This window comes from Morone saxatilis, unplaced genomic scaffold, assembly GCF_004916995.1.
Source record: "Morone saxatilis isolate NCDOM2014 unplaced genomic scaffold, NCSU_SB_2.0 Contig4, whole genome shotgun sequence".
Classification (NCBI taxonomy): domain Eukaryota; kingdom Metazoa; phylum Chordata; class Actinopteri; family Moronidae; genus Morone; species Morone saxatilis.
In genome coordinates, this window is record NW_023339984.1 from 10350966 (window position 1) to 10372600 (window position 21635).

General features: G+C 40.2%; 2 protein-coding genes across 3 annotated transcripts in view; one reads left to right on the forward strand and one right to left on the reverse strand.

Moving 5' to 3' along the window:
- Positions 1 to 1917: 1917 nt before the first annotated feature.
- Positions 1918 to 16149, forward strand: si:dkey-33c9.6 (active breakpoint cluster region-related protein). 2 transcript variants are annotated; one of them, XM_035675806.1, is made up of 22 exons: positions 1918 to 3080; positions 3399 to 3511; positions 4172 to 4276; positions 5866 to 6099; positions 6872 to 6979; positions 7069 to 7126; positions 7204 to 7256; positions 7418 to 7555; positions 7705 to 7826; positions 8014 to 8170; positions 8261 to 8383; positions 8478 to 8553; positions 9517 to 9612; positions 9935 to 10006; positions 10133 to 10230; positions 11726 to 11827; positions 12343 to 12509; positions 12739 to 12878; positions 13857 to 13991; positions 14309 to 14414; positions 14667 to 14808; positions 15895 to 16149. In XM_035675806.1, exons 1-22 carry the CDS (start codon positions 3026 to 3028, stop codon positions 15994 to 15996), a joined length of 2502 nt encoding a protein of 833 aa, XP_035531699.1. In that variant the 5' UTR covers positions 1918 to 3025; the 3' UTR covers positions 15997 to 16149. The 2 variants fall into 2 exon arrangements, with proteins under 2 accessions (XP_035531699.1, XP_035531698.1); XM_035675805.1 differs by having other exon boundaries at positions 1919 to 3080; positions 9932 to 10006.
- A 5162-nt stretch (positions 16150 to 21311) lies between these two features.
- Positions 21312 to 21635, reverse strand: part of ntn5 (netrin 5) — a gene marked incomplete in the record, with an annotated part of 15825 nt that continues 15501 nt past the window's right edge. Inside the window, 1 exon segment of the mRNA XM_035675455.1 lies at positions 21312 to 21635.

The window sequence follows — 21635 nt, forward strand, 5'->3', positions numbered from 1 at the left end:
ACTTAAATAAAATTCCTGGGGTTGAGCTGATCTCTTACACACTCTAAAAAAACAGAGAGTTCCGAACTCTTGCTTTCTTTAACTGCCTTTTGATAGTATACCTCCCGTGGTGTTCAGTTCAGGGTTAACGTCAGCTTATCTTAGTGCCAACTATCACTGCTTCTATGGCCACGTCCAAGCGACAAACTTACAGTATCACAAATCATAGATTCTGTTCCTTCTGTCCTATTTTTTCTTCTACTCTACATGAAGATAAAACTCCTGGCAAGCAAATGTCTAAACCCTGGGAAGCACAAGAAATCCTCGATGCATCTTTTGACCCCTTGGTTCCTTTGATCGTCCTTCATCTCCTCAATCTCTCAGCAGAGACACCTTTCCCAAGTACCAGCACATCCGTCCAGTCTCTACTGAGACGAAATGGAGGCACAGTCAACATTACCGATTCTATTTGACGTAATATTCCTATTCTCTAGTCTGGGATTGCAGCTGAAACATGAGTTCCTCTTAGTTTTGTAGTGTATCCTATCTCCTCACTGCGTCATTCTCCTTGTCAGCATCATTCCCCTGCACTGATTCTTGTTTGATCAGTTCCTTAAACTGTACTCTATCCCTGACTGAATAGGTTAAGTCAATCCGCCTTCACATCCATTAACATTAACATAATCTTTTGATGACAATATTGTTCTTTCTGGCATGTTACCCTCTCCTCATCTCTGTACAGCACTTGGATGTTTATTCTCCGGTTTTGGTCTTCACTGTAATGTTCTATTTACGTGTCTAATGCTTCCCAAAACCCAGTTACGTCATGCCATTTCCTGTCAAGTTCCCCTTCTTCCGCCTTGCTTAGTCACCCCGCTCTAGCCCTTCGTTAACTTCTCGCTTGCAGAGCTAAAAGCCCCCTTTCGCGCTTTCCCTTTCACTGCGGGCTGAAGCCCGGTGCCGGGTAAGGGCAGGAAATTAACCTTTCTTTCATCCCGTAATCGCAGGTTATCCAGTTTCGATTTTGTTGTATCGGACATCTGCTCACTTCCCCCTATGGATTCCAAGTTCCGGTGAAATTCCCGCACTTTCGGATAGCCACACGCCCCTCCTACATCCCCCAATCTGAAACACCAAACCTAACACCAGATTCAAACAATTATGTTAACACACACAAATATAAACCCGAAAAGGACAGAGAAAAGTAGGCGCCACTCATAATGAAAAAAACCAATATGCAACAGCCTCCCCTCCGGTTTCATGTCGGCTCCATTCTCAACCAGGACAGACAACTTCACTAGACAGCAGGACAGACCGTCCAATGTATAATAAGCATCTAAAACACCTAAAAAAGCAACCACAAACAAAGAATAAGAAAGACTAACGATTAAAAGCAGTAGCTTAAGAGTAAGCACTGATAGTAAACAAGTAATAATGATTTGTTTTCATAGTATTCTATTACATCCTTGCTTCTATGCCCCTTAATTACTCAACGTCCACAGACTTTGTTGATATGTTGGTAAACATATTATTTTGCACAGTGTTCACCACCATTGCTTGACTTCTCTTCTCAGTGCGTTATGCGGATAATCTATCTCGTGTATGAGAGACAGTCATTCCGTGTTTCCCACTGCAGACCCCCTAGACAAATGTACACACAAGGAGGTTTTTCTCCCCCTGACCAGTAGTCTTTTTCTACTACAAACTACCTCACCTTTGACAGCTAATGGCTGAATTTGGGAAGCAGCGCCCCCTCTGCAGGAGGAAGTGTCATTTAGTTGCTGTTACCATTCAAATGCGCGGGGGGCGGGCGGGGGGGTTATATTTGTGATACCTTATGAAGAGGGAGGAAACAAATTGAACTGGCATAACCAACCACAAACATAAAACACCTGTTGGCAGACTACAGTCTAATGTTGCTCCGTAACTGCTGGATGTGTAAATAAGCAACTTTTTGTTCAATATACAAATTTAAAAAGGTGATCATTAATCGTTGAAGGTTTAAAACACCAATAAAACTACTAAATATAAAGTTCCACCACCAAAAGATCTTAATATAACACAAAAGCAGAACTGGCTGACAGATATTTCAATAAATTAGTTTTAAGTTACCAATATTTCATTATGCTTTTTCTGGTCACAAATTGCAGATTATTCATTTATAACACAAAATGTCTTCAAATATGCAAATAGATCTCCAATGTATGTGGTCAAGAATTATGTATTGGCCCTTTAAACTTTAAAACAATGCCACACAACCAGCAAAGTGTTGCATCAACTGTTGCTACAATATGTGGGCGTCTCAGTTGTGTGGAGGTGTTGCATTTCTCCTGTCACTGCAGTCAGTAAAGAAGAATGAGAGCCGTGGTGAACAGCAACAGATTCAACTTGAAGCATAAAGGAAGCTGTGTTAAAATCTGTTCGACTGTAGAGGGCAGTGTTGGACAATAAACAGAGGCTTTTAGTTCTATATAAGAGTTTTTAAGTAAACCTCTGATTTTTGGGGCTGTCTGTATATTTAAGGCTGCTAAATGCTTCACACATTATCAGTTTAGCCATTAATATAACACCTACATGTTAATCTGGTATATTAATTTGATTTCCACAAGTTAATATTGTATATTATGCTGTACATTATTTATATTTACTCTTAAATTGAATATTTTGCTTCTCATTAATCACTATTTGAACTGCACTAGCTGTTAATATGCAGTAGCTCCTGGTAAATGCTACCAACTCCCCTGATCTGTATGTAGGCTGTGGTCAAAATGAAGATGTGCTATAGTCGTACAGCAGCTGAAAGAACTCAGGGCTCTGCAGCCAGTGTTGAAATCATTAAGAGGAAGTGGAGTGCAACTGTAGGGATGGATTAAAGAGGCAGGTGCCAGTTCTCATCGGTTTTAACTGTGTTTGACGCGCACAGGAAGCTTGTATTTTCCCCTTTTGCGCATCTTTAACAGAAAGAGGAAGTTTTGCCGCCAGCTGAACGTGTTCACATGCTCCAGAGCTCAGCCTTGCACTGTGAGGAGAAGAGCACTGAGCTCCGATGATGGACGTCTACCAGGAGGCTGTGAATTATCTGGAGACAGAGCATGTACCAGGTGAGGGAAGAGGCTTTGTATTGTTATGTGAAGAGAGTGGATTTTTAAAGCTTTGTGTAAACACTTAACCAGCTAAAATTCTGCATTAGATGATCTGAAAAAAGAAACCAATCTGACGAGCTAGTCATTTACTCATTTGCCTGTTTTAAAATGCACCACAATCTCTTCTACGGGTGTGTTAAAAGTCAGAGAGCAGCTATATTTATGTTCATTTACAAACACTAAGTTTACACATTTAAGGAGGAAGGAGATATGGGAACCTGTTGGATATACTGCAGGATATCATGCATTGTGTGTGTGTGTGTGTTTGTGTGTCAGTTGTAGTTGAAGCAGAGGCTGATGTCCTGGAGGAGGATGTGTTCCAGGAGGAGGCAGTGTCCTGTTACCTCTCTCCTTTCCGCTCAGAGAGCTTAGAGTTCCCCGACACCCCTGTGAGTAATGGGCTCCGCCACTCCTTTTTATTTGTATAGAATAAGTTGTAAAATATACAGAAATACGTGGAGTTTCAGTGGTGGACTTTAAGTAAAGACACACACTAAAACAGACAAAAAGCTGTTAGCAGGTCCTCGGGTTATACCTTATAGCGTTGTCCCGTCCATCAGCTGATATTTCATTGAGTTATTAAAGACAGGGAGGGACTACAACTGAAAAAAGAAATAAAGGTAACTTGTGTTTTGTTGACATTGGCTTTACTTCCTCATTTTATTCTGACTGTATTAAGCCCCAGTATGTAGAAAAAGTATTGAAGAAGTAACCCTTCTGTTTTCCACAAACAGTGCACATTTTATTAAAGTAGAAGAATACAGAAGTGACCATTAAAAACTGTTTGATAACACCACATAATTATGTTAATGTTTCACATATTATGTGGTCTACACAGGAGGATATGTGTGATCCTATTTAGTGACACAGAGAAGTTCAACTATATTCAAACAATTGAATATAACCATGTTAAATCTATGAGACCTATACTATATATAACTATAAATTGCACCAGTTGCATCATCGCTGACTCAATGAATTGTCACGTAATTGATTCTGAGACTGACTTGGGTGTATTTCCGACGTGTTGTTGAATGATTGTGATTCAGACGTCGTGCAGCCCGGAGGAAATGTTGGAGAGGAGGCTTGTGGTCCTGAAAGGCATCCTGGAGAGTGAGGAGGTCTATCTCCGAGAACTGGAGGCCCTGCTGATGGTAACATACACACACACACACACACACACACACACACAAATAAACATGAAAATTCTCACCTCTTATTTTAGCATCAAAATGTTCTCTCCGGGCTAACCATATCTCAAAAAGGGTTCACTATTAATTGATTATTACTGCTGAACTTCCCCTTTGCTGTTCTGCTGTCACTACATTTCTGCTTTTTCTAATAATGTAGCCTAAAGCAGAATCATAGTACCCCTTATTGACTTCAGCTCACTCTCCAAAGACTTTTCATGATCATACAGGAGATCGTTGCTTCGCTTTGTGTCTGTGCTTAATGTATCTCGAGTATGAGCAGCAGTCACATGCGTGTTTTTTGGCCTGTGGTTAGCGTTGTGTCATACTACAAGATTATATCCAGCGCTCACATCCACTGCAGATCACTGTTCAGCTTCATTGTCAAACCACAAATGGATTGTTCTCTATCATAGATGAGGTTCCCCTTTTTTTTGTCTCTAAAGATTGATTGATGTCTGCGGTTTGACGTGAAGACTGTAAACAGGGGTGAACAGCAAGCTTGGGTGTGTCCAAAGCTAAGAAAATCCACGTACACACACCTCTAAAGCTGACTAATTAACACATTATATCTAGTTTGTTTAATCCGTATTAAGAAAAACAAACATTTTGAAGTTTTATGGTGGAAAATGTGCCAGACTGTTGGTAACTTCCTGGAGTCTCTGCTGGTTGCCTTGCAACTGGTCCCTGCTGGCTAACCCTAGCTAATGCTAATTAGTAACTTGTTTTTTGTTTTCTTTTTTCACTTTAGTTTTTTACATATTAAACAAACACTACAACATGTTAATAAGTTTTAGAGGTTACGTTTGGACAGAACCAGGCTAGATGTTTCCCCTCTTTTCAAGTCTGTATGCTAAGCTAAGCTAACTGGCTGCAGCTTCATATTAACCCATGAGAGTGCGGCTTCTAATTTAACTCTCTGCAAGTCTATTTCCTAAAAAGTCAAATTATTTCTCATTAAAAATACAAAATGTCGATCTCATTGCAATCATTAGCATGTTAACTGATAGTCAATGAGAGCAGAAACATTCAAATTTACTCCTGCCTTGAATCTAACACTAATCCCGCTTTAAAAGCAGAAAGAGATTTGGTGATGGCGCAATAACGAGTGCCTGTCTGGGAGCTTCCTTCGTGAATTTCTTCTGTCTTTTTTTCTCTGCTATTAACAGCAACCCTCTATTTCTGCATTCATGGATGTTGTGACTCATTTAACTTGAAAAAAAGTGGATGTGAGAAGTGAATCAGAAAGTCTGGGAACGCTGGGTTTCGTGTGCGCAGTTGTCTCTCGGCAGTATGCATCGTTATGTGGCTGTGTATACAATCATGCTGTATAGGCTTGCTTTTATTTAGCAGTGGTTTGAGTGTACATATATGTGTCAAAGTGGCTGCTGAAATTCATGCGAGTGAAGCTGGGGGTGTTGTAAATGTCAACGTATGCTCACACGTTCTAATTTTCCCTCGCCTTTTTTTTTTTTTTTGCACACCACCTAGTTCTTCTTGCCTCCAGCCTCTCTGCATGTACAGATCAGTTATTTCACTTCATTTTTCTCTAGCCCATGAAGGCTCTGCGGGCCTCAGCTGGGACCTCCCAGCCAGTCCTGTCCAGTCGTCAGGTCCAGACTGTTTTCTACCAGGTGCCCGAGCTCAGAGACTTACACCAGAGCTTTTACTCTGGCCTTAAGGCCCGGCTCAGCATGCACTGCCAGACTGAGTCCAGCACTGGTGAGGAGAGAGAGACGAGTCACACGGGCTTTGAGTTGTTGGTGGGAGATCTGTTTCTCAAAATGGTAAGTCCTCTATTGTGTCAACTTTGAGTGCTTGTTTCAGAAAGGAAGAGTGGAAACACACAGATTGACACAGAGGGAAGCCTTTCAATGTAGATAAGTGAAAGAAATGTTAGTGTTATAAAAACCCATGAGATGAGCTTATTGACAATGAAGTAACTATCATGTTACTTCCCCTTTTTAAAAATGTCTAACCTGAGGAAATGTGCCAGGTTTGTTCTTTGTGCCTTTAACCCCTTAAAATCCAAATGTACCTATCCATTAAGTAGCTTTAAAGGTCCAATGTGTAACATCTAGGAGGATCTAATGGCCAGTGTAATACTGGTGAGAGCTAAAGAGCTAAAACTGAAGTGAAAGCTGGACATCGCATTCATCAGTAGGCAGAAACATGTCTTCATGATGTTCACCACAACTACTTTCTATATAGTCATATTATGTCATTGTTGTGTTTAAAGCTTGTCGTGGCCAAAAAAAATCAATTAAGCAGCTTAAAGGTTAGAGAAATGATTTTATTCCACAGTGTCTGATAGTTTAATGTATATCAGTTTGTTACAGCCCTTTACTGAAGCTATATGATGTTTACAGTGATGTAGACTTTTAAGGTTTTATTTATAGATTTTACATGTCATACAAAGTATTCATTAGTGGTCATGAAGGTTAATAAGATAGAACGTAGACATTGGACAAAAATGAATATAAAATAAAACATAAACAAATCACTGAATTAGTAGTGTTTCCTTCCTCCATTCGTCACTCTGTTGTTTTGCCTCTGCAGGTGAACCAGATCGGTCTGTACGGTGGTTTCATTGGAAACTATGAGGAAGCTGTTGAAGTTGTTCGCAAGTGCACACAGTCAGATCCTCGGTTCCGGACCTTGGCCCAGGTATTGCAAACTTTCAGACGAGCATTTACTGTAACAAGTTGCGTACAAGGTTTTCCTCACCCGTCTCACTTTATCTCTCGCCTCTGCAGAGCATGATGTCTAATAATAACGGCTCAGACAAAACTCGGACCACATACACATTTGAAGGTACATGCTCTAAATTTTTGTGGTCATAATAACCAGTTGGCTGACGGTGTCTGATTGCTGTCTTTCTGTTTTTACAGCTCTTCTATACAAACCTCTGGACAGAGTAACCAAGACCACACTAGTGCTGCGTGTGAGATAATTGATCAATTCCTGAAACTTCACCTCTATAGCTGCTACTCTGATTGGCTCATCATTCTCCCAGGACTTACCCTGGAGTAGGATCTTTTTATACCCCACTTCCTCCACCCACTTAGCATTTTCTGACTAAGCACCATGTCTGTGATCTTGTAGGATGTCCTGAAGACGACACCAGTGGAGCACGGAGATTACTCATCCTTACAGGAAGCTCTGAGATTGTCTCGCAGCTTCCTATCTGGTGTCAACGAGAGTTCACAGAGCAAACGAGAGGTCACGCTCAGTCACGGAATGGTGAGGCTTAACGATTCACAAAATCTGGCAGAGATGTACACGTAAACTGTTTAATTGCACGTTTGCATGTGCGCCCATCCTTGCTGAAGCCCGCGCTTGTGACAGCATATGTATATGAAACATACATGTGTGTTTGCGTGTTACTCCAGAGACGTCAGCTGATGCGTGATGGCTTTGTGGTGGATGTGAGTGAGGGGGAACGCAGCCTGCGTCACCTCTTCCTTTACACCGACCTCCTGCTGTGCACCAGATTCAAACATGCAAGCAGAGGGTGAGTGTAGCAAGAGAAAGCCATGGGTTCTGTGGGAAATGTGGTCTACATTTTGAGAGGCTAGCGGTAACAAACACTGGATGTACGTGCATTGTGTGTTTCCTTTTGCTCGTAGTTGTTTATGAGTCACAAAAGCTGTCATAGTTGCTGACTGAATGATGGGTTTCTTGTTTGGGTTTTTTTCCAGGAAGCAGGACCAGTACAGGTTCTGCTGGTATCTGCCTCTCGCAGGTCTCAAACTTCGCTGGGTTGCGGAGCAGGAACGTTCAGACGCACAGATTCGTGTACACACCATGAGGGCGAAGATGTACTTCCTCCGACAACAGATACAGCAACAAAAAGCAGTATGTTTGTGTAAAATAGACACAGATGCAGAGAGAAGAGTGTGACCAGTGGGTTTTTTTTTAAATATAAAAAAATGTGTTTGTGTAAAGAAGGGGTCCAAGGCCATGGCGGCTATGGCAGCTCGCCACAAGAAGAAACTGGAGCAAATGGAGTTGATGCTGATCACATACTGCCCTGTTTACAGACTGGACCTGCACAGCCCCAGTGGCAAGGTACACACACACACACACACACATCATATTGTCAGCACAGAATATGTCGAGAATAATAACCCACTGAAATAAAAACAAACCTGTTTCACTGCAGAGTCACAGTTTCCTCCTCTCCTCCCTGTATGAACTTGAAGAATGGAGGGAAGCCATCCACAAACTCACCACAGACAGTAAGTCCACAGCTTTTGGCCACAAGCATGTTCACTACATGTACTCCAAATGCTAGACGATTGCAAAAGTCTCAGCTATTCTTTTTTTGGCTCTCTAAACACATACATCTTTATCAGATGTCATAGAAACAGATGTGGGTGTGAAGATGTACACTAGCTGTGACTTGGTCAACAGCCTGTGTACTGCAGGCATCAAACAAACTTTCAATGTCTTGTGGAACCAAACAGCTTCCTCTAATGTCACATTACAAAGGACTGCAGTGCTTCGTTTGGACCGTTATGCTCAGAAGCAGACGTCTTTTCTTGTCTTACAGCCACCACATAAACATGTTGGCTCAACCAGTTGCGACCAGTTGTGAGCACAGATCTTTTTTTCTCATCTATCTGCTTCAGTCGATTGGCACCAATTCTTATAAACAATTAAACATTCTAAGGTTCTAAGGCATCCTGTTGATGATCCTCTAAATGATAAATCAGTTAATTAAGAAAATAATGAGATTAATAATTAAAGATTAATAAATAATGAAAATAACCATTAGTTGCAGTCTTACTTATGATTTGTTAACGCAATACCATTTTGTTTGGTCAACTGGTTTAAAAATTGAAAAAAAAAATGTACTTGTGGATTATAGCCTGTGAATATTAAAGGCGATGGCGTTTTTTTTGGTATGATTTCCTTTTAATGGAAGGAGCAACTATACTAAAACAGTTCAAAACATATAATAATTGCATTAAATTATATTAAAAAAATGGGAACAATTAAAGTAGAAGCCATTTTTTTGGGTCTTGGGGCTTCAGCAGCCCAAGGAAAAACGCTAAGATTTTAGTCTGTTGTCCAACAGAAATAGGAGCATTAGCATTAATAACGATCCTCTTTTTAACAGGCCTCGAGTCTAGTGTTTTTTTTTTCTTGAATCACTGTGTTCTGTAAGCTGATTCTGTTTGCTATTTGTTGTTTGTCAGACATAGAAACCGTCCCTCCTGACCTGCTCACCCTCACCTGTGCATGTGGGAAACTGAGAATGACCCAGCAGCCTCCACTACACAGCTCAAACCCCGGTACAAAAACCACCTCTATTCGCCTTTTTTTCTTTTCCTCACACATCACATCACAATCACATTCTGCATCAGAAATTAGAGCTCAACCAATATGGTATTTGTGCAGCTGATACAGATTTTAGAGTGGAAAAATTCTTGATTACTTGTGCAGTGGTATAGTGATATAGTCATCTTTTGAGTCGAAATGAAAAATGAAAATAGCATGCACTCTGCAAAGGTACTCAGAAGACTACTTTCATCAACAAATAACTTTATAAAAGGATATTTAAGATATAAATCCAATGGGTTTCAGGATATGTTTGCCTTTGTCTCTCACCAGTAGAGGACGAGGAGTCTTTATGTGGGACTCTGACTGTGGCGATCCACTCTGCCTGCGGCCTGCAGCAACCGGCCTGTATGTTTAACTTTTAGTTTTTCCTGAAATAACCAGTTAGTTATTGGTTCCTAAAGGAGCAGATCCTCTATCTGAACAATGAACTAGAGGTTATAAAGTCACTAATTGTCTGCTTCTCTTTTTTAGGCGTGTATGTTTGTGTGGAAGTGGATGGCAACGCATTTTACGAGAAACAAACCCAGACACGCTCGTCAGTCCACAGCCTCAACCCACACTGGGACCAGGTTAGCGTAAAGATCTTTTTAACAGTATAAGTGAATGTGTAGCTGTCCCTCATACTTTCATACATGCTGTCATTTAATTAGCTATTTTCCCCTAATGGAGGAAAGTCAGAATTCCCTGTTGATTGGAGGGTTATTCCGATCAGCTGTTGCACAGGGTGTGGGGACTGATTCCTTAATAATGATTGAGAGGAGCTTGGTGCATTCCCCTCTTGGCCAATCAGGGTGTGACAACGCCCTTTCAAAGGTCATAAGAGATGTGGTGCACCTCCACGCGCAGGGTATTCTGATTCTTCCTCAGCTTAGTGCAGACTATAGCAGATATTATCAACCACAAACACTGGTCTTTTCATAATATCATCATTGTAGTCCCATTAGTGCCAAGAGTTTCGCTTGCCTAACAATTACCAACTACCTGCAGGCTTTATTTTATTGCTTTATTTTCATTAATAGCCCTTTTTATAACAGGGTAACCAGATCCCTAGAATTAAACACTTATCTTCTGCCCCTTTAGCTCATAACATCTCTAAGCTTTGCCCTCTGGTTGACACAGTAGCGCACAATGGACTGTGTGCATGCAACTTTCCCGACTCTTACAGCAAGTAAACACAACAGGCATAGACAGAAGCCAACTTTTCATTTCTTATTGTCTTTTGTAATAGTTTTCAACCAGTTGTACGTTTCCTTTTTCTTTGTGGTAGTTTCTGCCACAAACAGCCTGTGACTTTGTGGCGGCTCGCTGTTTGCCCTGTCCAGTGCAGTGTAGCAAAGAAAGAACAGGTTAACCTGCAGTTGACCTACATGTGTGTAGTTGAACATCAAACACAGCCCAGTAATGACAACCATCTCTGCTTTCTTTACAGCCATTGTAAAAAAAAAAAAAAAAGATTTTAGAAAAGAAAACTAGAGCCAATCAAAATGTGGGACATTGTGTGAGATACAAATGCTGTGCGGTCCCACATACAGTGAGACACCTGGTCATTCGACTTTATTCCCATTTCCTTTATTAAAGAGACATTTGTTTAATATCAAAGAGGTGGTTTTTCATTGTGAAGGCACTTCTGAGATTTGTTACTCCAAGTAAATATTGATTATATTATGCGGTTAGCAACTGATTCTCAGGCTTCTTCCCTATCAGCTGAGATCTGGGAAATCAGTGCTGCTGCAAATGTACATTGGTCTTTTAAACTTGAATAAAAGGGAGTTAAAGCTGATATGAAAAGCAGATTATTTATTAGACAGTCCACGATGGTAAATGTCTTCTTCATGTCTAGACAGCATCCGACATGTCAGGCTTCAGTTCAACTCAGAGGATTAAAAAGTGAGCACTGTGGCCAGACTGTGCCCTGCTTTAAACATGATCAGTGGCAGTAAAATCTCTAAATCCAACTGGTAGCCAGGATCAAAAGGCTTAGAACAAGAAATTAATGCTGCTGTTGTAGCTTTAGGACACTGGTGTTATTCCCGGTGTTAACGCCGCCTTCTTTCTGTCAAACAGGAGCTGTCTCTCCAGGTGGACGGGGCACAGAACCTGAGGGTGCTCTGTGTCAGTCAGTCTGATGGACAGGATGATACTGTGCTGGGCAAAGCTTCTGTGACGGTATGAAGACGAAACCGAGCTCCAGCTTTATTATCACGCTGAAGGTGGTAAACACATTAGTGCACCAATAACAATGAAAAACAGAGAAATCTACAAATATTAAGATGCTCTGATCAATATTCAGAAATAGGTCAAATGAATTAGTGCAATGTGAAAGGCGTGCAGTGATTGCAGTTCCCCTCAGCTCTACAAAGTATTTTAGCGTCTTTCAGCTCATTGTTTTGGTTTCACAACCTGCAACTTTACTGTTTTGATTCATCCGTCACTGCTCTCATCAGCAGGAAGCTGTTTTGAGTAAAAAAAAAAGCTCTGATAAACTCGGTTAATGCTACCTACCCAATGCCGGCTAACAGATAAAGTTCACAAATAGCTGGTGAACTTAATGGTGGAGACCAACATGGAGCTAAAAGGAGAATAAATACTGGACTTTATCGGGTTCCTAAATGTGTTTATATGAGCTTTATAAAGTCATAAAGTTAGTCTGTTTTTCTAATATTTTGTGTTTTGTCTTCTAGTTGGACTCTAAAACCCTGAATAAGCGATGGAGGAGACAGACTCTACACCTTGGCCAGGTGGAGGTGACACTCTCCCTGAAGTACTCCCATCACCCACTAGACCCACCCAGCTCCATGGCCCAACAGCAACAACCAGTCTTCTGTGTCCCCATTGGAACTGCGGCTCAGTAAGTCACTGCCAGTGAAAGAAGTGCTTTCACTGATCCTGTCTGGGGGCGTTGAAACCGAAAGCTGCCGTTCTGTCCAAAGTTTTATTTCCCTAGTGTGGCATTTTGTGCACAGTGTGCGGTTTGTTTTGTGGGAGAGTGTGCTGAAGAGAAGTAGAAGTGAAGCAAGAGTGGAATCTGAAATGAAATGAAACATCTGAGGTGTTTTTTTCTTTTAATTCTCTGTCAGACAGGAGGGAGTTCTCGTCCCCCATGTGGTGCGCTGCTGCGTGGAGGAGGTGGAGAGGAGAGGCATGAACGAGGTGGGCATTTACAGGATTTCGGGAACCACCAGTGACATCGGCGTGCTCAAGACTGCGTTCAACAGCAGTAAGAATGCACACACCAAAACATCCGTTTTTCTTCTGGCATGTGCTGTTATGTCGCAACAGTGATTCAGAGAGGCCAGAAATACCATTTCACACACTTAAAACTGCTAAAACAGCCGTTGTACATAAAGGAGCAGACCAGTGTGAGATTTAATATAGAATCATCACATACGTGACAACACACCATGCTTCATTCCCCATTGTCTGGAGTTTTCAGACGTTTTATCCAGTTTCTGGTGTTGTACAAACTTTGTCACATTATACAAAGTAGTGTTTCTGTAAACTTAATACTGGATCAACATGGTCAGGCAAAGACTGTTCCTGAAGATTGTAGATGGCCTAAAGGTTAGAGAAACATGCTGCCGACTGGTTAAAGTGAAAAAGCATTGTTTGCCCCTCCATCATTACCGCCACTGATGTGCCCTAGAGCGAGGCCCTTAACTCCCAACTGCTCCAGTGGAGCTGCTCAGAGGCCAGCAGGTCAGACTGTGGTTGTACTGGGCAGCTTCTAGCTGTGAATGTGTGTGTGTGTGTGTAACATTCAAATGTAATCAGGGTGTTCCTGCAAAAGAGGCTTCCTCTCAGTCTTTTTTTAACCTCCTATTTATTCACTGAATGTTTCACTAAGTCTGCAGCTCTGTGAGGCTGTACTTGGGCGTGTAAACATGCTAACCTTGAATTAGCACTAAACACAATGTACCACTAAGGCGGATGTGAATATATCAGTGTTGCGGTTGTCATGAACTAAAGTACTGGGCAGAAATGTTAAACTGATGAAGGATAATTTTCACACTAATCCATCTAGTTGAGATATATATGTTCGTCTGTATGTAAACTTGTTCATACCACAATTGTGAAAGTCAGACACACTTGCTCAGTACCATTACAAGGCGTTTCATGACACTAATAAGGAAGGAAGTGTGTATGCTAGAATAAGATACAGTAAAACTGATTATAATCATGTGTCTGCTCCACTCAGATCTGCGTGAAGCAGTAACCAGGCTGAGAAGTGCCGAAGTTAACGCCGTCTCTGGTGTTCTCAAACTGTACTTCCGAGAGCTACCGGAGCCTCTTATACCCACTGAGCTGTTTCAGAGCCTGGCCAAGACGCTGGGTAAGATGAGTGACAAACCATATTCTTCTCTATAACCTGCAGGGATTAAACTGCTGTTTGTTTTTTCAAAGTTTGAGGCAATTGCACACTTGAGGTTGTGGATTTTAGCCTTTTTTTGAGTTGATATGTTGTGTATTTTCCTAAGTTCAGAGGCTATTTGCTTACATTTACGTCCTACAGCTACTTTTCATAGTCAATTTCCAGCTTATTTGACCCTGAATTTAGAGTAGTAAATCATTTACAACAGCATGACTGACATTGGTCTCTCAGACAAGTGCTCTGAACTTCACATGAATGTGTTTCTCCCCCTTCTGTAGACATCCAGGACATAAACGACCGGCTTGTCTCCATGTTGTCCCTGCTGCAGTCCTGTCCTGACCCCAACCGCCACACTTTCCTGTACATCCTGCACCACTTGCAACGGTCCGACAACAGTCAGACAGCAGCACACAACACAACACAACCCTTTAATTCATTATCAATCAACAAATAAAGGGATTTAGTTCCTGTAAAATCCCACCAGCTGCCTTTTTTTTTTTCGTATGATGGAAAGTCTCAGTTGAGCATTGCAGTAGATTACAGCAGCAATCTTAATTAACTCTCTGTGGTTTCAGTATGTGATGCTGCTTTTACTTCACTGCACCACATATTTATTTTTAATCCACTTTTCTCCAGAGTCTCTGAGAAACAAGACATCAACAAGATGTCTCTCATGAACCTGGCTACGGTGTTTGGTCCGAGCCTCATACGCCCCCCAGTGGTCGGACTGGGTCACGACGGCCCCACTGTGGATATCTCTCAGGAGGTGGTGGTACAGGTAGGAATAAAGTGCCAAAAAGTAGTTTTACACTTTTTTCTGCCAAAATTGAAGTCTTCAAATAGATTTAGAAAAACTGAGGTCATATGTTGATTAAACACCACAAATAGTTTAACTTTTAAAACTTATTTGCAGTTCTTTTTATAGTTTTATTCAGTTAACTGATCAATTATTCAGTTCCTCTCCTTATCTGTTACCCCCGGGGCCATAGTGCAGTACATAATAAAAGGGAAATAAAAACTACAGCAGCTGTCGATTTAGTTGTTAAAATATTTTAATAATCAAGTCATTGTAAGAGAAATTTCTTCCTGCTTCTCAAATTTTCTGGTCACTTTAGACTTTAGACAGTAAAGTGAATCTTTGGACAAAACAAGACATTTAAGGACATCACCTTGGCTTTTGAGGACACAACGATTAATCTTTTTTGTGACATTTTATGGACCAAATAACTAATGGATTAATTAAGAAAATGATCACCAGATAATGAAAATAACATATCTGCAGCCCTGTCAAAAACTAAACAATTAAAACAAGCAGAGGAAAAAATCACATAAACGCAGCAAATTAAAATGAGGCATGAAGATTTAAAGGCTGTTATTTTGAGCCTTCTTCACACTGAAATTATTAAGTTGACCAAAAAGTAATCAAAATTGAGTGAGTTTTTTTTAAGCTATTGCTAAAACCCCATATTTCCATAAAATAACACCAAGGACAGATCAGTGTCCTATAGCCCTGGGCATAGATTGTGATGTACTATTTTTTAATTAAACCCCTCAGAGTTATTCTGTTCAACCAAGCTTCTGCCTTTAAAATAATTTAATACGGAAGAAAAGGTAAAATTATTGTGTATTTTGGATACATAACTCTTCATATGACAATATATTATAATGAAAACATGTAAAATAATTAACTTTACTGCATGATTAGTTTGACTTTTAATGAGTTATTCAGGGTAAAAGGTATTAAAGTGTGAAATCGATTACAATGGTTATAGTTTTAAGTAACTCAGCCACAGCGTACAGGTTAAACAATACTTCACAAACGTCTGCTGCTTTGTGTTTATGTCGTATCTGTGTGTGTCTTTAGGTCCAAGTGGTTTACTCGTACCTGCAGTGCAACAACCTCCCTGAAGCCGAGACCGCTCTGCAACATGACACAGACGCTGAAGATGAGACCACCCACGTGTGAGACCACCATCAGTGTCACGGCTGGCAGGAAATGAACAAATACTGTGTGTAAAGGTCTGTAAGACAAATAGAGGTATTTATTGATTAAAAACAATGACTTGTGACTGTTGTTGTTCACATTTTGTCACTTTTTGCAACTTTTGAGACCAAAGTTGTAACATTTTCTGTTTTTAATTAAATCTGGTACAGCATATAAACAATTATTACATGAGAAACATTTAAATATAAGCATTGTTTTATTAAGTACAGTAGCATCTGTTAGGCAACCACACCTTCCACACTTAATACCACACTTCAACATGGTCAGTCTTTTCTTTTGACCTCAGCATTTACACTTAAACATACAATATGTGATATAATAATAGGTTATAGTATAATACTTAAACAACTCACCACAAGGTTCATTTAGGAGCTTTCAGAACATCTGTTGTTTTCAACAACCGATGGATGCGTCCAGTAATGTAGTTTTCAAACGTACAAATGTTCCTCTATTCTTAGATTTCTTGTCTGTTTCAGCTTAAAAACTGAAGTTCAAGGTTCATTCATGACTTGGAAGCAGCTGTTGAGACAACAAATCTCTTACAATTAAAAGTTAATTTCAAGTGAATAAAACTAAAATCTGGACACCGGTACACTTGATCAAGAGACCGTGCCAACTATTTCATTCATATATTCATGTATTTTTTTATTTTAACTCATAAATACATTGAGGCAGAGACCTCATTTACAATATAGCTGAGAAAAATAAAATACACAAAACATCCTAGGTACCAAGAAACACAAATAAGAAGCTTGTAATAAAATAAGGCAGTCAGTAAAAAAATAATAAAACCTTGAAGTAAAGCAAATGAATCAACTAAAACAAGAACAACTGGGCATAAATTAAGATTTGAGTTAGATTGTTCTGCATGTTATGTTGCAGGTGTACAATGAAAAGCTAAGTAATATATTGTATGTCTATGTATGTACCCAGGACCCCCTAGAAAGTATACTGAGTAGATTATCCCAGAGGCTGTAGAACCAGAAAAGGTCAAAAAGTGGTCAAACTAAAGATCATAATTTAACATTTTAGTGGATAAAAGTGTGTTACAGTGGTGTTTTATAGGCGGGTGGCACAGGGAAGTAATGTGAAGTTTAAAATGTGGTTTTAGGAAAAAATCAGGGGTGCAGATGTTGTCAAAAGGTCAGGGGTCTCCTCCTCGAGCCTGAAATTCAATCGGTTATGGTTCAAAACCAACTAGACGGAGTTCATCCGAAGTGTACGCCCCATAAAAGTCATTCACACACAAAAACACCACGTTGGAGGCCAACACACACATACAGCCCACGTTCGACCCATCCACACCACAGATGGCAGCCTCTTTTCAACCACACCACCTGGGCAGACCGGGCTAGTGTTACCCCCCCAACCTTTTACCCCAAAGCCCCCCTTCAACTCTTTTGATCACTAATCCTGGACCCTGACTCCAGCTCTCCAATAGACTGGGGACTGTGTGCGGACGCCATAACAACATCCAGAACAAGTCCCTAACTGAAGGAAAATGGTGGGATCACCCTGTTGCCCCCTGCGTCATAAATCAGCTGTCCCCTCCAACACGGTGGCTGCCAAAATAAAGTTCCGCTTGACGACTACAAAGACAAAATGAGGTTCAGACTACAAAGCCGAGGAAGGCCTGAGACGTCCCAGACGTTTGGGACCAAGGACTGGACCCGGCGACTGGTCGACACCTGGAGCTGGTGGGAACATTTTTACAGGAAGAGTCGGGTTCTGGACATGTGACAGCACTTGTTCCATAAAGTCTTTGTTCCACACGCACACTGTCTCCAAAGATCCTACAGTGGTGTTATATATGTGGAAACTCTCTGCTCCATATTGTGGTAGAGCCATTTGTATAAAGCTAGTTTGAAGGTAAATATGACAAACGAACATGAAACTTTACATTTTAAAGGTTAAAGGTGAATCCTCGTTTTTTTCTTTTTTAAATCCTTTTTAGAAACTAATAACTTTGTTTTCAGACCATGTGTGATCTTCAGTTTCCAACATTTTACATTAAACCAAAGAGGAGCTAATAAGTTTCTCAAGCTAATGAGAAGAACGCCATCACAGGCCTTAAACAGGGCCAATCCTTCATGCTACGATGCTGCAGTTACGTTTTCACATTTAAAAGAATCAATCACCAAAAGTCAAATAATATATATATTTTTATTTACAGTTTAACAGACTTTTGTAGCTATATACTTATCTTAATCATATCAAGCCTATTCAAACAACCTTACTGGCCCTCCTCAGACGGAGCCTTTTTATTATTATAAGTAAAGTTAATTTAAATTTTTTGTTATCATGGATTTTGGACATTAATGCATTTTCTGCTGTATTTACAATCTGTTTCTGATTCATGTCCTGCTGGTAACCATCCAACGTTATTCTCATGAATGGTGATCCACAATACCAATCGACAATTATAATATAGATATTCTTGACATCATGGGGATGAATCTTGTCTGGACTAAGGGAGACAAATCAATATATTAATTGAATTAAATAATTAGATTACTAATGATTACTACTATTGAAATGTTTTTATATAATATGTCAGTTTGAGCTTTTTGAAGCTTTTCTAGTCAAAGATTGAATTTTCCATGTGTTATTTAACTCTTGAGTGAATAAAGCGGTTTAAAGGTTTAATAATCCTGCACACCAGGACATTTCTCTCTACTTTCAGCAATAATATATGTAGGACATTTTAAACAGCAAATGCTGCTGCATGTTTGCAGTACAGTGAATATAAATGTGTGTCTGCATGTGTGTGTCATGGTGTTTCTGCCCGGAGCTGTGCCATGCTTGATTAGTCCTAATCTAGCTGGGAGTCAGGTTGCTGTGTCGGCGGCGTGTCTGTATGGAAGGCATGCAGGCTGCGGATCACAGGGATTGACCCTCTGCCTCTCAGGTTAACAGAAGCCCTGTGTGTGTGTGTGTGTTTCAGAGACGGTAAAACTTGCAGAACTTGGACTTGAGCTCTCAGGGTGTGAAACAACAACTTGGAGTGTGTGAGGAGGAGATGTACAAGCTTTGAGAAGAGGGTAAAGTCAAAGTGTGTGTGTGAGAAAAAGGAAATGAGATGATAAAAATAAAGTGTATGTGTGTTTGCAAGAGCTCTAGTTGAACTTTGGCTCTGGCTGCAGCGCAAGAGGAGTCACCTCTCGTAAAGCGTACCCTCAGCAGGTTGTAAACGTAATACCACACACTCACAAACACACACTGCTGGAGAAGATGGAGGCCTGCACTCGTGCACGGCGCCTCAGTAAAAAGTGTGTGTTGTCAGTTTAAAGTGAACAAAGCCACAGATAACGGGCTCCCCTGCTGCAGCAGAGCGGCCTGCGGGCTTAAGTTGTCTGTTAGTGTCTGTGTAAGTGTGTGTGTTTGGGGAGTTTTAGGATCAAACCCTCATGTCGACAGAGGCTGCACTGAGGAGACGACCACTGACAGGTGCTTCCTGCAGCAACGCAGCAGGTGCTTCGCGTTCTCACACACACACACACACACAGGCAGATATTTTGCCTCCCAGACATGATTGTGCATGTACTAAGACACATACATTGTCTGCCCCCCCGCCCCTCACCAATTGCCTCTGACACACACAAGTTTATATTATTATGTGCGGATGTGAGCTGTGTAACCATACACTCTGTACATGCTAAACTGTTACAGCCGCTGTGATGTTGCTGTTATGAGTTTGGTTGTGTTTTCTTGTGCAAAAACTTCCATTAAAATAGTAATTTTGAGGCTTGATTGGTGGAAATTTTCCCAGTTTCTGTCACTGCCATTTGAGCTTCAACTAGAGGGAATGCTTTACTGTAACAATAGGCTACAAATTAAATGCTCCTCAAATGCCTCACCCATGCTACAGAGTGCCATAACCATCTAATTTGTTGAATATCCAGATTTAAAATCTAATTTTTATTGAGGATTTAAAAATCAATCATACACAGGTTTGGGGTTTTATAGTTATAATTGCTATAATTGCTGTAATTGAGCTTTTGTATTACAATCTGTGTTCACACACTAACACAATTGTGACACTGAGCTGCAGTAGGAAATATGAGTCCACTGCTCAACTGGTGTGTATCACTACACAGCTGACTTAAATGTTTTTACTGGTCAGTATTGACCAACAAATGTCTTCATATTGGAGGATTTCCTTGATGATTTTCTTTACTTGCTAAGTTGGCTAAAGCTAATTTTGGCCCCCCATTTTAATACATGATAAAAACAGGACCGCTGTGGATTGTGCAGCCCCCAGGAAGAAGCTTTTGTACATTTGTACCTCATGAGTATAAAAAAAAACTGCCCTCAGTGGAGCGGCCATCAGTCAGCGAGTCTATTTTTCTCTTTTTATTTTCAATCGCAGGCTCCAGCACAGTGGCACAGCCAATCACTGACACGGCCGCTACCAAAACAACATGGCTGCTCAACAAATAGGAGCTCGTCCATCTGTCTTAATGTACCCCCACCACCGCCGCCATTTCCCCTGGGCCATGACGCCACATCTCCCAAATGGAAACAGAAGTCATGACGATAGGCCGGACCGATGCTTTTTAGATCTGTATCTGGGCTCCGAACGGTCTATCTGAGGATTCCTACACGGTTAGAAAATGAGGCTGAGGTTAGTTTGGTCTCTGTGTCAGCTGTGCAATGAGGGAGCGGATTGTAGATAGGGTCTAATTTCCCCAAATAAAGTACAATGTGACTGTAAGGTAGAGCTGTGTATGTGCATGTTTGTGTGAGTGGAGCTTGTACTTCTTAATTGATGCACAGGGGGGAAAAAAATAAATGTATCCCAGTTTTACACTTAAGATGATTAATACAGAAATTAATAGTAAAAGAAGTACTAAGTAAAAAAAAAAAAGATTTTATTAATTTTACTCAAATATTTGTAAAATATCAGCTATGTTACAGATCTGTACTATTATTGCCAGTTTAAAGCTATTTGAATTTAATTTATTAGGGTCAATTTAATTAATTTTTAATATTAAAACTAGAAAAATACAAAGTCAAAGATTGTATGGATGTCACAAGTTAAAAAAATAAATTGTATAACATGTTTTTTTTTTTTTTTAAATCAAACATTACATTTCTGAATCAGCTTTGATTACATTTTTGTTTAGTGAGGTAGAATATTTAATAATTTAGGTAAATCTGCACATTTTGTATCTGATATTTATTTAAACTGTCAGTTTCCGTGTGTGTGTGTGTGTGTGTGTGTGTGTGTGTGTGTGTTATTTAAAGTAATCCAAGAATAAATATAATTCAAACAATAGTTTAAAAAAAAATCTTTATAAGACAAAATACTGCATAGTGGCATTTCAGTTTCTTTTAGACTTTTAATTTTCAGAAGGATCTTTAGTAGAAAATATTAAAATTCTTATTACTAATATTTCACATAGCACCAATTTGAATATTTTCATCATCAGTGAGCTTTGTTGCAGAAAATTGCTCTCAAAAAAACACACGAGAAAATTTGTGTTCCTTCACATTTTTAGATGAGCACTAATCTTTCTCCGGGATGGAAGCAAAGTCTCCTGAAACCTTCAGGAAAACACTGTAAAAAAGAGAACTGTCCTCCTCCTCCTTGTAGGTGT